The sequence below is a fragment of the Vidua macroura genome, chromosome 3 (assembly GCF_024509145.1).
Source record: "Vidua macroura isolate BioBank_ID:100142 chromosome 3, ASM2450914v1, whole genome shotgun sequence".
Classification (NCBI taxonomy): Eukaryota; Metazoa; Chordata; class Aves; order Passeriformes; family Viduidae; genus Vidua; species Vidua macroura.
In genome coordinates, this window is record NC_071573.1 from 89,974,793 (window position 1) to 89,992,944 (window position 18,152).

General features: G+C 36.7%; 1 protein-coding gene across 1 annotated transcript in view; it reads right to left on the minus strand.

Annotated features, from left to right (window-relative positions):
• PRIM2 (DNA primase subunit 2) overlaps window positions 1-18,152 on the minus strand; it is an 88,661-nt gene that overhangs the window by 22,261 nt on the left and 48,248 nt on the right. The window contains exons 7-9 of the mRNA XM_053973572.1: window positions 13,877-13,944; window positions 10,761-10,833; window positions 9,646-9,831 (exon numbers count right to left, since the gene is read on the minus strand). Of these exons, the coding sequence (XP_053829547.1) occupies window positions 9,646-9,831; window positions 10,761-10,833; window positions 13,877-13,944 (327 nt within the window). The remainder of the gene's footprint in view (window positions 1-9,645; window positions 9,832-10,760; window positions 10,834-13,876; window positions 13,945-18,152) is intronic.

Consider the following 18,152-nt stretch of genomic DNA (forward strand, 5'->3'; position numbering starts at 1 on the left):
GCACACTATAGCCTTCATATATATTACAGTCTAATACTCTTCAATGTTTTCTAGTACCTTATCTTCAGTTGAGTTTCATTGGAATAACACCAATGAAACAAAAATATGGTGAAAAATAATGGGTCTATACCAGATCCACTTCATTTAAGAAATACTGCTTTAAGACTTTGAATCTATTATGCAAAAACTGGTGCTTTTTTAATTAGAAGTTTCTGTAACAAAAATACTCTCTTAAAAACAGTTATAAAATGAAAGTGAAACAGATTTTTGTCAATATTCATAAGCTTAGATAACTGTAAGACACTGATATGATGATTTTTGGCTTGAGAAAGGTTAAGTTTCAGAGGGAAATACACAGAAATATGGTTGAGTTTAATATGCAACATTAGCTAGAGGGCATAATTAAAACATAATTATGTCCCAAAGACATTTCTTCCTTAGCATTCTTAACTTCACTGATAATCCTGTAAGCACCCTGGGTTTAAAAGGTCAGGCAATACTGCTTAAAATAAATTCTTACAAGTAAAAGGCAAAAAAAGGGTTTGCTTTGTTTTTATGCCTTCTAGTGCTCAGAACTTCCACTGTGTCAGTCAAAAAAGAAAATATATGCAAACTGAAAGAAAGCAGTAACAAGTGAAGTTACAGATTATTCACCTGCTAAAAGGAACCAGCGCAGCATCTACCCTTGGAAGGGGTGTGCAAGTGTATTTATGTATTTATGTTTACATAAAGTTGTAGTTAACAGTACCTTTTCAGTGTTGATTACATATATAGCATATGGGCAGAAATGGTAAAAAAAAATTACTTTCATCTTACTTTCCTGAAATAAGTAGAATATGTACTCTTATGTTCACATCTGATTTTTCATCATCTGACTTCTTATGTATCAACCAGAATTATGATGTGCTTTGTTTACTTGTCTAATTTGGAACCAAAAGTAAAACAAACTATAAGAGAAAAAGCCACAGGAAAAAGTCTGTATTTCTTTAGTAAAGAGGTTAGAGCAGCAATACCTATAAATGTATTTGTGTGAGAACTGTGAACAATGTAGATGTTACTGGTAAATCTCTTTGCAGCAAAGTCGTAAATTTTTATCCATCAGGAAAGCAGAAATGGTTAATCAACTGCTTTGTAAAACTTGTACTATTAATCACATCATGCAGCAGCATCCACAAATGCAACATGGCATGTTATTTTAATGACAGCAATTCCATACAATTATTTATATCCAAGTCCTAATAAAAATCATTATCTGATGCAAACAACTTTAAACAATTTTGATTTGATCTCACGATGCTTAATTAAATAGGAAAAAAACCAGCTATCTCTAGCTCTGATTAGATGAGCTAATTTTCTGCAGTCTTTCCAGAATCACTGTGTACACAAGACTAAACACAAGTAACACTGACAATGCTAATAGGGACTTCCCTCTAGCCACAGTTACATCTTTACAGGCATTGCTAATCATCTCTATTTCTGATACAGCAAGTAAGGAATCTTGTCCCAGTTCCTTCCTATGATCTGGCAGAATTTAACAGGACTCTGCAAGAAGTTATTGAAGTATGATCACAAAAACATAGAATCATTTATGTTAGAAAAGACCTTCAAGATTGAGTCCAACCATAAATTTAACACTGCCAAGTCCACCACTAAGCCATGTCCCTAGGTACTCTCCTCCTTGGAATATGATCAAATGCAACCCCTGTGAGCTTGCTTTCTCAGTCCTCTCACTTCAGAATCCATTACAGATCTCCTTCCTACTGCTGTAGTCAATAGGCACAAATTTGACAAAACCAAACCATGCAGACCAGTGTGTCAGTAATCCACCAACAGGACTCCAATGAGCTTTCAAAATTCTGAAGCACTCCACAAGAAAAGGGAAGAGAATGCTAGCAAGCATAAGCAAATGTGACCAGGACACACAGGACATGAAGGAAACAGAGGACAAATTCCCACCTGTAAAACATAACTTTAGATAATAATATATGACAGCAAGAATCTTGCACAGACTTAACAAACATACTGTGATTGCTATAAAGCCAAAAACAACCCAATTTTAATGACAACTGAAGCCTATTTTCATTCAGCTGAAGAAAGGTATTACGATTTTATGATTCTATGATGCTAAACTCCGTGGCCAGGTGATAGAGGTTTTTCAAGAAAATCCTACTTGTCAGGCTCAGCTCCAACTATTCATATGGAACCAAATGGTGAAGAACAATAGCTGCCCACAACATAAGTCCTCAGGATTTTCAGCTATTTTAGTCTTACTCCTCACTGCTAATTAGCAAACTACAATAGCCAAAGGAAATTAAAACAAAATCTTTTTCCAGATACAACCAACAAGAATACTACTAATTCAGCTTGACTTTAAATGTAACACCAGTAATCCATGTATTTATAGTCTGATGTCATGCTTTCAATTCTCATGCCTGACTGTATAAATTTTTACTATAAAAGAAATTCACTCAAAACACCTCTTCTGCATATTGCTTATTAAAATACAAAGGGACCCCAGACTATCCTCTTCAGCCAGGATCAAGGCAGCTCACTGATCTCAGCAGCCATCTGTCTTCATGTGAATATCACCTACAATAACAGTTATGTCCCATTTGAACAACACACCTCTTCTCCTCCAGGTTGCAATTTGTATGCAAAAAAAAACACTGAGGAAGTTATATGACAGGAGTAGATCTCCTGATATTTGACTCACTGATATTAAGCTGATTTCTGGAAACTAACATGAATAATTTTTTAACTTGGTCTTCAATGTATCACTGCCTCAGAGGCTGTTCAATTCCTAACAACCATCTTAACATATAGCTCAGTATTTTGGTAGAATCACTTTGCAGCTATGCACAAAGTTATACTCTGATTTCATAAACTTGGCTTTCTTTTCTTTACCTGGCTCTTTTCTTTAGCCTTTGGGGTTAAAATTCAAATTAAATATTAATTTTTAGTTCAAGCCTACATGCCTAGTATGTAGGCATTGGACCATATACTTACTGTCTTGAGACCCCTAACAACTGCACATTACTGTATTTTTCTTTGAACTTGCATTGAAAGAAAAGATTTAATGTAAATTAAACGGTACATTTGGGAATAAAAATGAGTCATACAAATGAAAAATGCATTTTCATGTTTCTTCTGACAATTAAATCACTTTAAGCTTGTTATTAAAGAAATTCCAAGAGCTAAGTTTGTAGAATATAAAATACATTTTGAAACATACTGTTTGAAACATACAGTTATACTACATAAGTATTGCCATTCAACATAGAATAATGTTATGAATGGGATGCAATTGTGTCAAAACATAATAAAAATTATTCACTCAAAATCTTTAAAGTTCTATTTCACTACAACTAGAGTATGAAATCATAAATTCCAAATAACTGAAGACAAATACAGATAGTAAGTGGTTCTACTGAAGCTAATTTTTACAGTCATTGGTGGAAGGAAAAAAAACTTTGTGATTTTATGGTAAGTTTAACACAAAACCACAATTTAATCAATAATGTGAATATCTAGGCCCCTAACAACCCATGAAAGCAGCAACAACATTCTTTACTATATTAACACTTTGTTACCATGACATAGTCCTCCACTGCAGAATTCAGGAAATAAGATCTTACTGCCAATATATGCTGCACTTTTATTACATTTTTGCTTTATATAGCCTAGAAGAGAAAATAACACCTTCTTGAAGTTCTATTTCAGTCTTTATACATCTCAGGGAGAATTCAAGCTGGCCACCTATTTACATTACAGTAGTACTGATGTACAATTTTTTTAAATAGAGATTTTAATCTATATAGAGGTATTTCAATTTTACCTTTATCTCTTAGATGTTAAATATATTGTGGCTTGCTGTCCAAAATGTTATTCTAGCCTGCAGATTTGTAAAGTTTAAATAATTAAAGAATAAAAATAGCAGATAATATTCAATTAGGGAATTATAATTAAAAATATGAGAAAAATATCCTTTTCTGATGTATGAATCAAAACTTTCCTAAAGTAGTAGCCAGCAATACCCAATATAAAGGGGACAAGTAAGAAAAAAAATCTAAGAGCAAAACAACCCACAAAGCTCTAAGAAATGAGAAAGTAAAATACCAAACCCAAATGTAACCAACTGACTAATAGAGAAAATATTCATGAGGAATTGAGCAGGTGGAGGTTGTTTTAAAGAACCACCTTATCACCCAAGCATTATAAACTGCACTGGGGATAGTTGTATGTGCTTAAAAGCACTGACCTGAAGATTGCCAAGTGCCTACTTTTACTTTCATTTAAATACAAAAGGCTTTTTAAATAATGTAATTGTATAGATTTACAGCACATTAGAGCATAAACACCTCTAATTTACATCTGTACAGTCTATTTGTTTATTCCACACTATCTTGTCTCCCTCTAGTGGCTGGCTCTCACAAACACGAGCTTCTACCTGGGTTCAGCCCTTCTGCAGGATCACAGGGTAATTCAGGCTGGACAGGACCTCAGGAGGTCCCTAGTCCACACTCCCCATCAAGGAATTTCTGGTTGGCCTTGGTAGAAACATTCATCACCAGTTCTTTGCAACCAAGGTAAAGGCTCACTGTTGAATCCAGACTCAAGAACCTCCTAAAATCATTTGGAAAAGAAATCAAAGAGCCAGGAAAATAAAGTCTCTGGAATTATCATTTGGGATGTATCATCATCCCAAAATTTCAATGTCTTTTAACAGAGTAGGAACACATATTTCTTTGCATATTGATGCAGTATATGGCCATCACATTATCTGTCCTCAGCTTCATACATGACCACCATGTGTGGAAGAAACATGTAGAATATATCAATGATCAACTGAAGTTCAAAAGCTTGACTGTGAAGGGTTTGTTTCTTTACCAATAACAGACCCCGAGCAAGGCTGAATTTGAGTGAACTTTCCTCTTCCTTCTTCCAGCAAAACATCTCCCATGAGGCTTTCACTAGCAAGAAGGGATGAAGAGGCCTAGCTCAGACAACTAGAAAACAACCTGTTTCTTGCCATTTGCAATCAACTGCGATAGAAAACAACATGGCCTATGAAACTACAGTAAGTTTATCTGGAAGACTGAGTCAGGATGAATAAGAGGCTTTGCCAGCCTGAGTGCCACCACATCTCTAAAGAAAGAGTCCTAGAACACAGGGGCTAAAGAGCCATAAGAAGTCACAAAGACAAGAAAGCTGTCCTAGCACAAGGATAATTTTGTGAATATAGTAATACTTCAGTTTTGGAGATTTATTGAATAAATAAATCCCTACGTTCTTGACGATTTTAAGATGTGCTTCAGTAGCATATGCAACAATAATTAAAACTAGTGCGATATCAAACTGCAGTACCAAAGAAATTGCTTTTCAGCACAGGAGTGTATAACCAGCAACTGTTACTTCTGCACAAAGAGGTAAAAAATCAGAGTATTAGAAGAGGGCATTTTGTACCACCATACACTAATAACTGCTAAGAAAAAAGAACATGTATCACAAGTATATGTAGCAATGGAAAGCAAAAAGTGAGGAGCTGCCTTAAAGCTTTCCATCTGTATAAAAATCTCAGATCCAGGCTATTAACTAAAGAAGTAACTGAATAATACCTTAAAAAAACTGATTCTGCATTCCTTCTTTCCCTTGTTCGAAATACTGCATTATCTTTCAACTCTTCCTTTTTACATTCACAGATTAATCATTCAAAAAATATCTGAAAACAGTAACAAACTCCACTACAATGATATCTGCTGGAGGACTTTGTTTTCAACTATGAAAGCATTTTTACATCCACACTCTAATTACTTGTCTTGTCATCTTACTACTTTTGTGTATTTTTAAATCACACTGGAGTTATATCCTCCCGCCTTTTTTTGGTTCTTTTTGCACAAGGTCAGGAGTTACTTTTTAAGCAAGAAAAGTGAAAGAATCTATGGGAATCAGTATCTGTTTAGAGTAAGATTACAATTTATAGAAAAGAAGTCTTGAGATAACACCGTAGTTATGAAGCCAACTGGCACAGCCATTCATTCAGGAGTAATGCATCTACTCCTATTTGGCAGTTGATCTTTTAATCTGAAAAACAACAATTTACCATTTAGGCACTCTTAACCTAGCCATTTGCAGAGTAATTTTAATTGCTTTGCCTGAATTAGAAAATGTTTTATTTTGCATTCTGCATTTGTTCCTGTTGTGAGCATGACCATTCCCTCCCCCACTCCACCAACAGAGCATCTCTACCTTCTTTCTTTGTAGATGTTACTTGACTTTTTTTTCCCCACTGACTACATGATTGCACACTTCATTCATACTTCACAAATTCCTCTCTGAAGGTAAAATATAATTTCTTCAAAGCTTTTCTACAGTGTATTTATCAATGAGGTCTGAGGTATGCCTGAATCAGTTATTCAGAGCACAGGAGGAGTTCTTTTTGGTGCAAATTGTCCATATGCCTATGCTCAGCCTGGAGACCATGCTTAGCCAGTTCACTGCTAATGTGTTCATGGTAACTTCCTTCCTGCTGAAGACTGAAGGTGTGTGCCAAGAATTCTTAGAATTGAAAATTGGTATAGAGCTGCAGCTATTAGAGAAAAAATGAACGAACAATTTTGAAATCATAACCATTTCCAGCAAATTGAACACTCCCTCTTTGCAATATAAGAGTGACTAGGTAATACATCATTAACCTTCATCTTTACAAAGTATCATGCATATATCTTCACAATGCTCCAGTAAAATGAAACAGTTTAATTAATTATCTCCACTCTACAGGAAAGGAACAATGGCATGAATGCCAGAAAATAAAAATGTCAAAAGAAGAAAATAGCAATAAGAATTATATTAATCTTCGTTTTTTCAGGACATTAAACATTGTATGATACTACTGTGAAAAATCACAGGCCACCAACCTCAGTTAGAGACATGAAAAATTAGTTTTCTTTTTTATTCAAGATTAAAGCTGGTTATCTAGAACTTGAACCAAAATTACAAGGAAGTAGCAGCTTGCTTGTGAAAAATGCAGTAACCAAACTCCTTGTTTGATTCACAATATGCTTTCTAACTCTTGAAGCTAAACACAGGATCATAAAACTTCATTTATTTCTAGGGCATATCAACAGAGATGCTGTAATAGAAAGTCATAACCCTGTGATTGAAAACAGGATCCAAGCTGCATACATGTCTTTGTACATGTGCATGTACATATTTGGCCGAAGCACAAGTAGGTGGAATCAGATGTGTTCTCACAATATTTTTTGAAAACAAAAATAACAAATGTGTGGTTTTATACTGTTAGAGTTTCTAATAGTTTAAGTATTTTAGTTCCTTTAAGCACAGGATATGGCAACTGAAAATTCTGGATTTTCCTGAATTCAGGCAGTGTTGTGGGTTGACCCTGGCTGGATGTCAGGTGCCCATCCAATTCTATCACTTCCCTCCTCAGGTGGACAGGAGTGAGAAAATATAACAAAGGATTCAAGCACACAGAGGGATTACTCATCAGTTACTGTCACAGGCAAAACAGACTTGACTTGGGAAAAGTAATTTATTACCAATCAAATCAGAGGAGGGAAATGAGAAATAAAAACATATCTTAAAACATCTTCCCCTCATCCAGGTTTGAATGAGTTTTTCTACCTCCTCCCACAGGTGGTGCAGGCTGACAGGAAATGGGAGTTTACCACACATTCCTGCCACTCCTTCCTTCTTGGAAGGGGACTCCTTACACTCTTCCCCTGCTCCAGAGTGGGGTCCCTCCCACAGGAAACAGTCCTCCATGAACTTCTCCAATGCTGAATCTTCCCACATGCTGCAGTTGTTCACAAACTGCTCCAGCATAGTCCCTTCTGTAGCATGCAGTCCTTCAGGAACAGCCTGCTCCGGTGTGAGTCCCTGTGGGGTCACAAATCCTGCCAGCAAACCTGCTCCAGAGTGGGCTCCTTTCTCCATGGGACCAGAGGTCCTGCCAGGAGCCTGGTCCAGCATGGGCTTCCTACTGGGTCCCAGCCTACTTCAGGCTCTGCTCTGGGATGAGGTCCTCCATGGGCTGCAGGTGGATCTCTGCATCCTCCATGGCCCTCCATGGGCTGCAGGGGCACAGCTGCCTCACCATGCAGGGGAATCTCAGCTCTGGCACCCGGTGCACCTCCTCCTCCTCCTCCTTTTGCACTGATCTTGGTGTCTGCAGAGCTGTTCCTCTCACATATTCTCACTCTCCTTTCACTGGCTGAACCTGATATTGTGAGTTTTTTACACCCCCTTTTCTTGAATGTGTTATCCCAGAGGTACTACCCACCACTGCTGATGGGCTCAGCCCTGGCCACAGGACTCTCTCCTGGAGCCAGTTGTCTTTAGTTCTGTCAGACAATCGGGGAAGCTTCTGGCAGCTTCTCACATGACCTAACCCTCTAGCCCCATTCACTACCAAAACCTGGCCACATAAACCCAGTACAACTAGTAATTAATTGGTATTCCACTGTAAAATTTACTGCCATTCTTCAGAGATGTTCTTGAGACCTTTGTAAAAAAATGCATTTTGAAGGTTTTTTCTAACAAACTACCTATCTCCTTTTAAATCGTATTACATTTAAGGAACTAGATAAACAGAGGTTTAGATACTCATTCAAATCATATTTTAAAATCCCCTTCTCCTTCCCAAAAAATTTGTAGACAAGTTGATCTATCTTCTGGGTCTCGAAAGAGGCATATGTACCATAATTCATTTTAGCCAACTTTATTTTTTGCCCTGTATCTTCTATAAATAGCCATGGCCCACAGAACCTAAGGTAATGAAACATTGTCTACCAAGCACTCCAAAAATACTTCATGGTACTCTGGAAGGCTGAGATCTCACAATACTAAATATGAAGTATCACACTCCACACAAAACTGAGATAAGGCCTGAAACTCTGCTCTAACACATACCACAGGCCAGGCAGAGAAGGATGAGAGAAGAAGCCTGCTTCATGCTAGATGAGCTGTTCAAGATAAGAAGCAGTCCACAATCCTCCAAAAATTAGACATTACATCTTCCTCACCCACAATACTCCCAAAAATATTGGCAAGAGTGAGACCAATGACTAATATGTCAGTAATACCTCCCATTGCACTGAATAGTACTTTCTCACTATTTCCTTGAACATATTCTTCTGTCTTCTGTCCCCAGTTTGTTCTTTCATTCTTCAACTGTAAATTTGCTAAGGAAAGACTACTTCACACAGAGCTGTCCAACTAATATTTTTTTTTTATTAAACAACAAAAAAGTCTAACCTTGTCTTTCAGACAGTATTGGGCTTGGTGAATCTGCTTGGGGAATTAATTTAGATACATTGTACCTGTACTTCGTAAAGGACACTGGTTTCCTAGTAATTTACTGGTAAGGTTTGTCTAGTCCACATTTATGAAAGCATCTTTATGGCTTGCTTTTTTTACCCATAGTTCAGATCAATAACCAACAAAATTACTAAAAGTATAAGCAAAGAGTAAAAAAACCCAAAACCCTCCCACCTTTAAAATGCATTACTGTACCTTTTGCCCAATTTTCTACTTCAAAAAAGCATCTATTCAAATCTGTAGCACAACGTCCACATTATCTACATCCCCTCATTTACACATTGAGATACTTTTCATTAGCTGAATTACCTTATCTGCATCCACTTTTCCTCTGATAAATTCTTTCTTCCAGAATTCCAGTGCCTGTTCCAGAGTCAGGCCGATGCCTTTCAGGAAGAGTCCATACTGCATCCGGCCTCCGTGCCGCAGGTGGTGGCTGTCACGGAGGGCTCTGTGCAGCTGCCGCATGCACAGAGGGAATGACTTCACAGAGAGCTGACAGGAGAAGAATTTCTGTTTAAGGCATACTGATCATTTAATTTGTAGGATTTGTGTTTACTGCAATTATTAATTAGCTCCAATTGAAAATGCCAATGGCTGGAAGAAAAGATAGGCATGTACAGAGAGCCTTGGGACTGAATTCATAACACAAGTGAGTCCACAAACTAACCAATTCAACAACCATCTCAAGAACAAAGTCCAGGGGACAGAGTAATACAGCTGGTACTATCAGACTGTCTCCAGCTACAAAGTTACACAGGTTTAATTGCTGCCAGGAAAAATATACCCACACTTGCATTACAATATTCCTTGACTATTCTTTATTTTAGCATCTGGAATGGCAAAATGACCTTTTATAGAGTTTTGGGGGATGGGGAAGGCAAGGCAATTTTACTTCACTGCCAGAGAAATACTATCATGGTTAAGAGGGATGCTGAAAACACACGATTCCTAAAATTCAGATAAAGGAGTTATAATATGTTTTGAATGGACTGTTACTTCCATTTTGTTTACTTCCTTGTTTTCAAAACCCTTCCTGGAAGTCAAAAATCAAAAAACCCAGCATTGGAAAGACTAATACTGCAACACAGTAATCATAAACTAAACATCATGGTTTGCAAGATTGTTAAATAAGAAAATTTTGTTGTATTCTGCTTATAATTATGCTACGTATTTGTGAAAGTGTACAAAATTGAACAGCAAATTAAGCATTTCACTGCAACTTCACTCTGAGTCTGAATCCTTATTAGATGCATTTTCAACTAATTCTGCTCTGTCTTGAACTTCAATGCAATTTCATTCAACAGTTACAAAGCAAATATGAATGAAAAGAAGATAAAGGTTTTATATTTAGTTTGTACATAGAGTACTTAAATTTAAAAAGTTATATTTCAACATCCTATATAACTCCAGAAACAACTTACAGCATCGATTTGCTCCAGAGAAATTTTTCCAGTGTTCTTTTGGACACTGTAATCTGGGCCAACATAAGAATGGCTGAAAAAGAAAGCAAACACTATGGCATCATTTAAAGCAGTTCCAAAATATTTTTAAGTTTAGAAATTTTGAAAGAAAATAATTTATCAATTATAGGCTGCAAATATTTCATATCAGACAAAAACAAGAAACCAAGTAATTAGGACTCATAAAGCCAACATTAGAGCAAACATAGCAAAGAAACCCTCTTTCCCTTTATCTGAAGGGAGAGGTGAGGGATCATATAGGATTTAGATCAGAGAGACCACTGAAGATCATCTAGTCCAACCCCTGCTCAAAATGGTGTTTGCTACAGCAGGTTGCTTAGATCTCATAAAGCTGGGGTTTGAGCACATCCAACGACAGAGATTCTAACCTCCTGAGCAGCCTGTTCCAATGTTCAACCACTCTGCTAAGAAAAAAGTGTTTTCTTAAGTTTAGGCAGAATTTCCAGAGACTGTATATCATTCTCTGCCCATTGCCTCCTGGCCTATCACTGGATACCACCGAGAAAATTCTCACTTTTTTTTACTCCTCCTTATCAGATACCTATTTACATGCACTGATAAAATGCACACACACACTTCCTGCAATTTATCTCCTCCAGGCTGAACAACCTCAGTTTTCTCAGTCTCTTGTCATACGTACTGGGGAGCCCAGGATTGGACACAGCCCTGCAGATGTGGTCTCACCAGTGCTGAGTAGAGTGGAAGGATCATTTCCCCTGACCTGCTGCAAGTGCCCTTCCTAATGCCATGCAAGGGGACTGTTGGCTGTCTTTGCTTCACAGGTACCCTGGTGGCTCACAGCTTGCTGTCCAGCAGGACCACAAGGTCCTCTTCTGCACTCACAGCCATTCAGCCCTCAGCTTACACTGGCACATGGGGCAATCCTCTCCAACTGCACGCCCTGCTGTTTCCCTTTGTTGGACTTCACAGGGTTCCTGGCAGCCCTTTTCTCCCTCCTGCCAAGTCCATCTGAAAGGCAGAGCACCCATCTGGTGCAAACCATTCTCCCCAGTTTCATATCATGTGACACTCACTGCGTACACACTCAATTCCATCACCCAAGGCAATAAAGTAGAAGCTGAAGAATATAGGACCCTAGGTACTCCTCTAGGGATTACTGTATTAATAGATTTTTTTCATCACACAAAAGGGATAAATAATTTAAAGTATTTAAACCACGTGTGTCTATTACTACTAATTTTACTATAGAAGTAAAAGAATTCCCTTTGGTCACCTATCTGTTCACTGCCAGAGGTTGCTTTTCAAGTTGCAAGGTCTGACATATTTTGTTCATAATTTTAAAGAAACTTCCAAATAGGCAACTTGGAAGTATTTGTATCATTTTTTCAGTTGGTGACAAAACAAACTGGAAACAGTCCTTCCATTTTCAAAAAAGCAAAATGGAAGTGATTTACCAGCTGTATAACATATATTCTCCGAGGTAACATAACAATGTACAAAAATAGCAGTTGGCATATAGTATCCCTGTTGAAGAACTTTCTTTTGGAATGTTTCCTTTTTCCATATTTAGAAAAAAAAACAAAAAAGCACAGACAGTACTGATCATGATACTGAAGGAGTGTTCCACTTACATAGAATAGAGCATACATCCAAAAAACATTTTCAATTTCTCAGTAATTACTCCTAGAGAGCACAGTTTATAAAAAGCTAACTTAATTGATCTTGATCTTCAAATTAAGAAAGGTATACCACTGAGGCATATTTTTACAACCCCAGTAAGATGTAGGGTAATAAAATCATGGAAGGTTTTTGGCATTCAGAAGTAACCCCAGCTATGTAACAGTAACAATAACATTGCAATCCTTGTTTTCATTCATTGCTTTTGAACGAAGTTCAATCATATGTAAATAAGCAGAGATACAATGAAAGGTATTTTTCATATTCTGATTTACACTAAAAACAACAAAACATAAAACTCTTCCTATATAATAGAAATAATGAGCCTTTTAAAAATCAAAATAAAATGTCAGCGTTTGGGAACAGACAGCTCAAGCAGTACAGCACCATAGAAAATAAGAAGCATGATCTGCAAACAAGATCTGCATCCCAATTACCCATGCAGTGCTGCCATGATGGAGCCTCAACACTTCTAGTTCATCCAACATCATTTCAATGATCTTAATGCTAAGATGTATGTGTTCAGAAACAGCTTTCATTGCTGACATTCAATATTTAAGTAAATTTCTATCCTTAGAGACATTAAAAATTCTACAAACACAAACACCTGAGCAACGTGATCTAACCAGATCTGCATTGAGCACGGGCTAGATTAAATCATCTCCAGAGGTTCACTTCAAGCTAAATTATTCCATGATTCTAAACCAGCTCTCTCTAATTGTTTGGACCTTGTCCTCCTGCATATGACCAGAGTAAGAAAAGTCTCCCATATAAAGTGGTAAAAAGCAATCATATATATATATATATATATATATACATATATATATATATACATATATAAAAGAAAGAGACCATAGTTCTTTACTTACCTTCTTCTACAAATAAAGTAGAAAGCTTATATACATATATATACACTTAGATATAGCTATACACACACACACAGCTAAGAGGGAGACAAGCTATTTATTCTAATGGTTCACACTTTCAGCAATCTACATAGGTCTATTAAAACAACATGTTAGTACTCCATTCATCAATGACAGCAAAATCATCCAAAAAGAGCAAGGAGCATCGAATATTTGCAACAAGGAAGGCCCATGCTCTGAGCACTGTGATTTGGAATCTGTTTTGTTCATAAAATAGCTTAACAACTTTGCACTTGCTATTAAAAAAAAAAACCAAACAACCTTTATAAAAGCTACAACTATTTTTTGTTACTTAGAAGCAACACTAGTTCTATAAACTATGTTCCATGTAATTTATAAAGCTTTTGTTAAGTTGAAGAATTACTTTTGGGGTTTTTTTCAAAGCCAATCACACAGATGAGGTCTGTAAAAAACCTGTACCTAAGGCATTCTACCAAAACAATTACTTTAATCTGTATGAAGGAATATAGTCAAGCTTTCACTTTATACTACCTGAGATGATTAAGCAGAGGTTGAAGTCTCTCATCGGACTGTATGGAAGGTAGTGATCGTGCTGTCAGCTGGAAGAAAAAAGGAGTACAATTAACAAAATATTAGCTTAAAGAAACTGATAGCACAAGGCAGGAATTATGTTAGAAGTCACACTGCATTGTTACAACTTTATACAACATTGGGTAAGACATCATTTCTCCTATTAAAAACAACTAAGCACAGCCTTCCAGAATCTGAAGCTAGCAGAAATATTTACAAGTTAACAAACAGTGAAAAATCATTTTTCTAAAATTACAATGCAATTAGAATTAAATAGCAAGACATTATTGAAAGTGGTATACGTTTTTCCAAACATATTTGAACTAGAAGTGATCTTGTGCCTAGACAGCCTTCTACCAATGTAAATATAATTAATGAAGCCATATTATATATAATTTACATTTGTATAAAAGCAATTTACATAGTATTTAGCACTATGTGACTTTTATATAAACATGCCTCTGTGTATACTGTTTTCTTTTAAATGAGCATAACCTATTTTGCAATTTGATTGTTCTAAAATATTTTTTTTCTTCTAACTCATATGACTAGTTAAAACATTCAACTTTTCCTGCAAAAATAAACACAGCAGTCTATATGTCACATTATTGTACAATATTAGCTAACTGGTGTATTAACTAAAATAACTAGAAATATATATGTATTAAATTTGCTCAGTATCTGTATATAAGGTGGCTACCTTCACCTATAAGAGCTACAAACATAGCACTTTGGATAATTCTGACATACATCTATCTCAAAATACTGAACATAAACATGTATTTCATGATTCTGTGGCTGCCATGATTCTTAGGCTGTATTTTGAAAACTACCTTTGAACAAAGTAGAAATTTCAAGATATTTCACACTGTATAAATAGGCATCAAGTACTGAAGTATTTTACAGGTAACTCAAAAATAGCATGAAGTATTAATTAATTTAATTATTATACATCTTAATTAAAAATATGTAACACCTGAGAGACCAACCATTTGTTACATCCATTTCACAACCTTGGCTGCTGGGCAGAAGTCAGACTGGGATCAAATTTGAAACTCGCACCTCAAGCTCACAGCACCATCGACCAAATAAACGAGAGGAGGTTTGCAGGAACTGTCTGCCAAAGGAAGGCTGAAGCCACTGAGCACAGGGCCAGCAGGGAAGGAGGAAGGGCCATTTCTGCTGCTGAGGGAGCCCTGGACTGCAGCAGTCACTGTCTCACAGCACGGCTCTTCTCAGCCCCAGGTAACCCAAAGGTACTCAGCCCATCTGACCGCTGCAGAAAACTTTAACCTGGCACTCTCAGCAACCCATTCATCCTCCTTTTAAGGAAGGCAGCTGTCTTGGCAGTTACAGCATGATCCACATTCCCTTGTTTTATGGAGATAGATTGAGATGCATATGATACACTAAAACTTACATAAACTCTGCATTTATTCAAAAGTTTCTTTTTATTAGAAAAAACCACTAATTTTCCTACTACTGAGTTTTAAAGGTCAATATATGCATTGTTCTATATTCACATCCCCTATAAAGTAACCCTCTAACTTTGTTTTAAACACAACCAGAAAATCAGAAGTTATTTCTGAAAAGAATTTGGAAGCCTTCTAAACACCTAACTTCTAACAAAGTTATCAGAACAAAGACTGAACCACCTGAAATACCATATATTTATTTCTCCATTATTAACTTAAGAGATACAGAAAACAGTATTTGTGTGCACACTCAAACACATAGGTATAATTTTACATAAGATAAGCATTTTTCTCTGTGCAGTACTTGAAATATTGCATTTAATCAGAAAAAAGCATGCATTTATAACAGGATGTTTATAGTCTGACTGGATAATGATGTAAGCAGCAAAAAAAAAAAAAAAAGTAACATTCCAAACCTGAAAAGTATCAACATTATTATCAAAGTTATATATACAATAAACTACATTTCTGTGTGAGCACTATCAAATAACAGAAACACTCGTTTAAAACTAATTTAGGAGAGTTGTAGTAATTGAGGCAGAACCAAAACCTAGTGATCTTTAACCAAGATTTTGCTTGACACTGCAATGAAAGAATATAGAAGAGGTGGCCTATGCTTGGCAGTTTAAGGATCCACCATTGAAGGGCAAAAAAACAATCCCTTGAAGTCAATGGAGAATCCACAGAGCCAATATTTTCCTGAATCTGCAAATCTTAGGAGCAAAATTACTCCCCATTTTCCTCTATTATGTTGCCTGAACAAGGTAATATTCTCTACAAACCACGGTGTTGTGAGAATAAAATCTAACACTTTTCAAGTCTTAGAACAAACACTTTGTCCAGTTATTTCGAATGTTTCATTTCAGGAAGATGTGGTATCCTCATGACACTGCTCTTTTATATCTAACACTAAGGATAGCTTTCCTTAAACATAGTTGAGGAGCCCTCATCAAAATATTTGAACAATTTTAATTGAAAGAGCACATTTTCCTTCAACTTATATTGTAGCATCCAGAAATGCCCCCAGCACTTGAGGTGAGGCTGGCCCAGGCAGAGCAGAGTGGGACAATCCCCTCCCTTGCCCGCTGGCCATGCTGGGCCTGATACCCCCAGGACAGGGTTGTCCCTCCTGGCTGCCAGGGCACTGCTGACTCAGATTTGACTTTTTATCATCCAGGACCTCCAAGTCCCATTCCACAGCGCTGCTCTCCAGCCTCTCATTCCCCAGTCTATGCACACAACCAGGGTTGCCCCATCCCAGGTGCAGAATCTGGCACTTTCCCTTGTTAAAGGGAAGTATACCATACAGTTGGTGACTGCCCAGCCCACTAATTTGTCAAGGTCTCTCTGCAGGGCCTGTGCCCAACTTACTGCCTGACCTATCTGTGCCCAACACATGCACTATGGGCTATTTGTTCCCATTAAATGCATCACCCAGTTGAGTATGAGCCTGCACAGTAGCAAAGTGCAAGAGGGAAAGAAGGTAGAAGCTTCCTTCCATAAAAATGGAAAAAAGGATATGAGTAAAATATGACATCACAGTAGTACCTGCAGCAGTAACTCATCTAAAGGAATGGTATACAGTTAGAAATTATCTTTAGTGGATTGAAATAAAATTATCTTTTGCTCTACTAATCAAGCACTACTTTACCTACTCAGGTCTTTCTCTTGAACTTTTTGAAACAGACACTGCCTTTAGCAATAGCTATTTAACATTAATAAGCACTACACTTGTTCCAACTAACTCATTAGTACTAATGCTGTACTATTAAAACTTTATTCAAAGATTTGTTTGGCCAGCATTTTAAGATGTTTTCTGAATGTAACCAATCTAACACAATATCAGATTTTATGTAACCAAACCATTTATGTTTTTTTTAATTGACTATACTGTAGCCATGACGTATCTGAAAGTCAGAATAACAGATCCCAGCTTTCTCCCTTCACCAGGAATAACTGAGAAACAAAAGAAGACAGTAAGATGCTTTCTGTAAAAGTTTTGATATTAATTCAGGATTTTTTTCCTTAACCCTAGTTAATCTACATTAGCTATCCTTCTGGATTCTGGAATATACATTTGATGAAAAGAAAAAACAGTCTTCAGGACATGCTACAAAAGCCTTTGGGAAGCTTTCCACTCTCATTCCCATTTTAAGATAGAGAACAGGTTAAAAATAATGCTGTAGAAGTATTTTAGTTCTACTCAAAGACTGTGTCATAGCATTCACTATATTGTTAGGGATACACTACACACATCTCAGAGTACTCTTCACATATTTATAGGATCAACATAGACTCATAGGATGGTTTGGGCTGGAAGGGGCCTTAAAGCTCATCTAGTTCCAAACTCCCTGTCATGGACAGTGATACCTTTCACTAGACCAGAGCCCCATCCAGCCTGGTCTTGAACATGAATTCTGCAAATATCCAGCACGATTACGATAAATAGCAGGCCTTTAAGCCTCAGTTCCACTTACACAGAGTCCATGAGTCCATATATAAGACCATGCCTTGATATAAAAATGGAAACTCTACCATACAATGACATTTGAAACATAAATCCTTTATATAAAATCTCATTCCCACTGCAATCTGCCTTCAGCAACAAAAAAAAAATAGTTTTCATGTACATTTTATTCTAGAATTCAGCCTAAACAGAGGACATAATAGTCGCAAAAGACTTCTTAATGCATTTCTCTCTGATTAGAAGCATTGTTGATGAATATAAACTCTAAAATGCTAAAACAAAATTTGAATTCTAG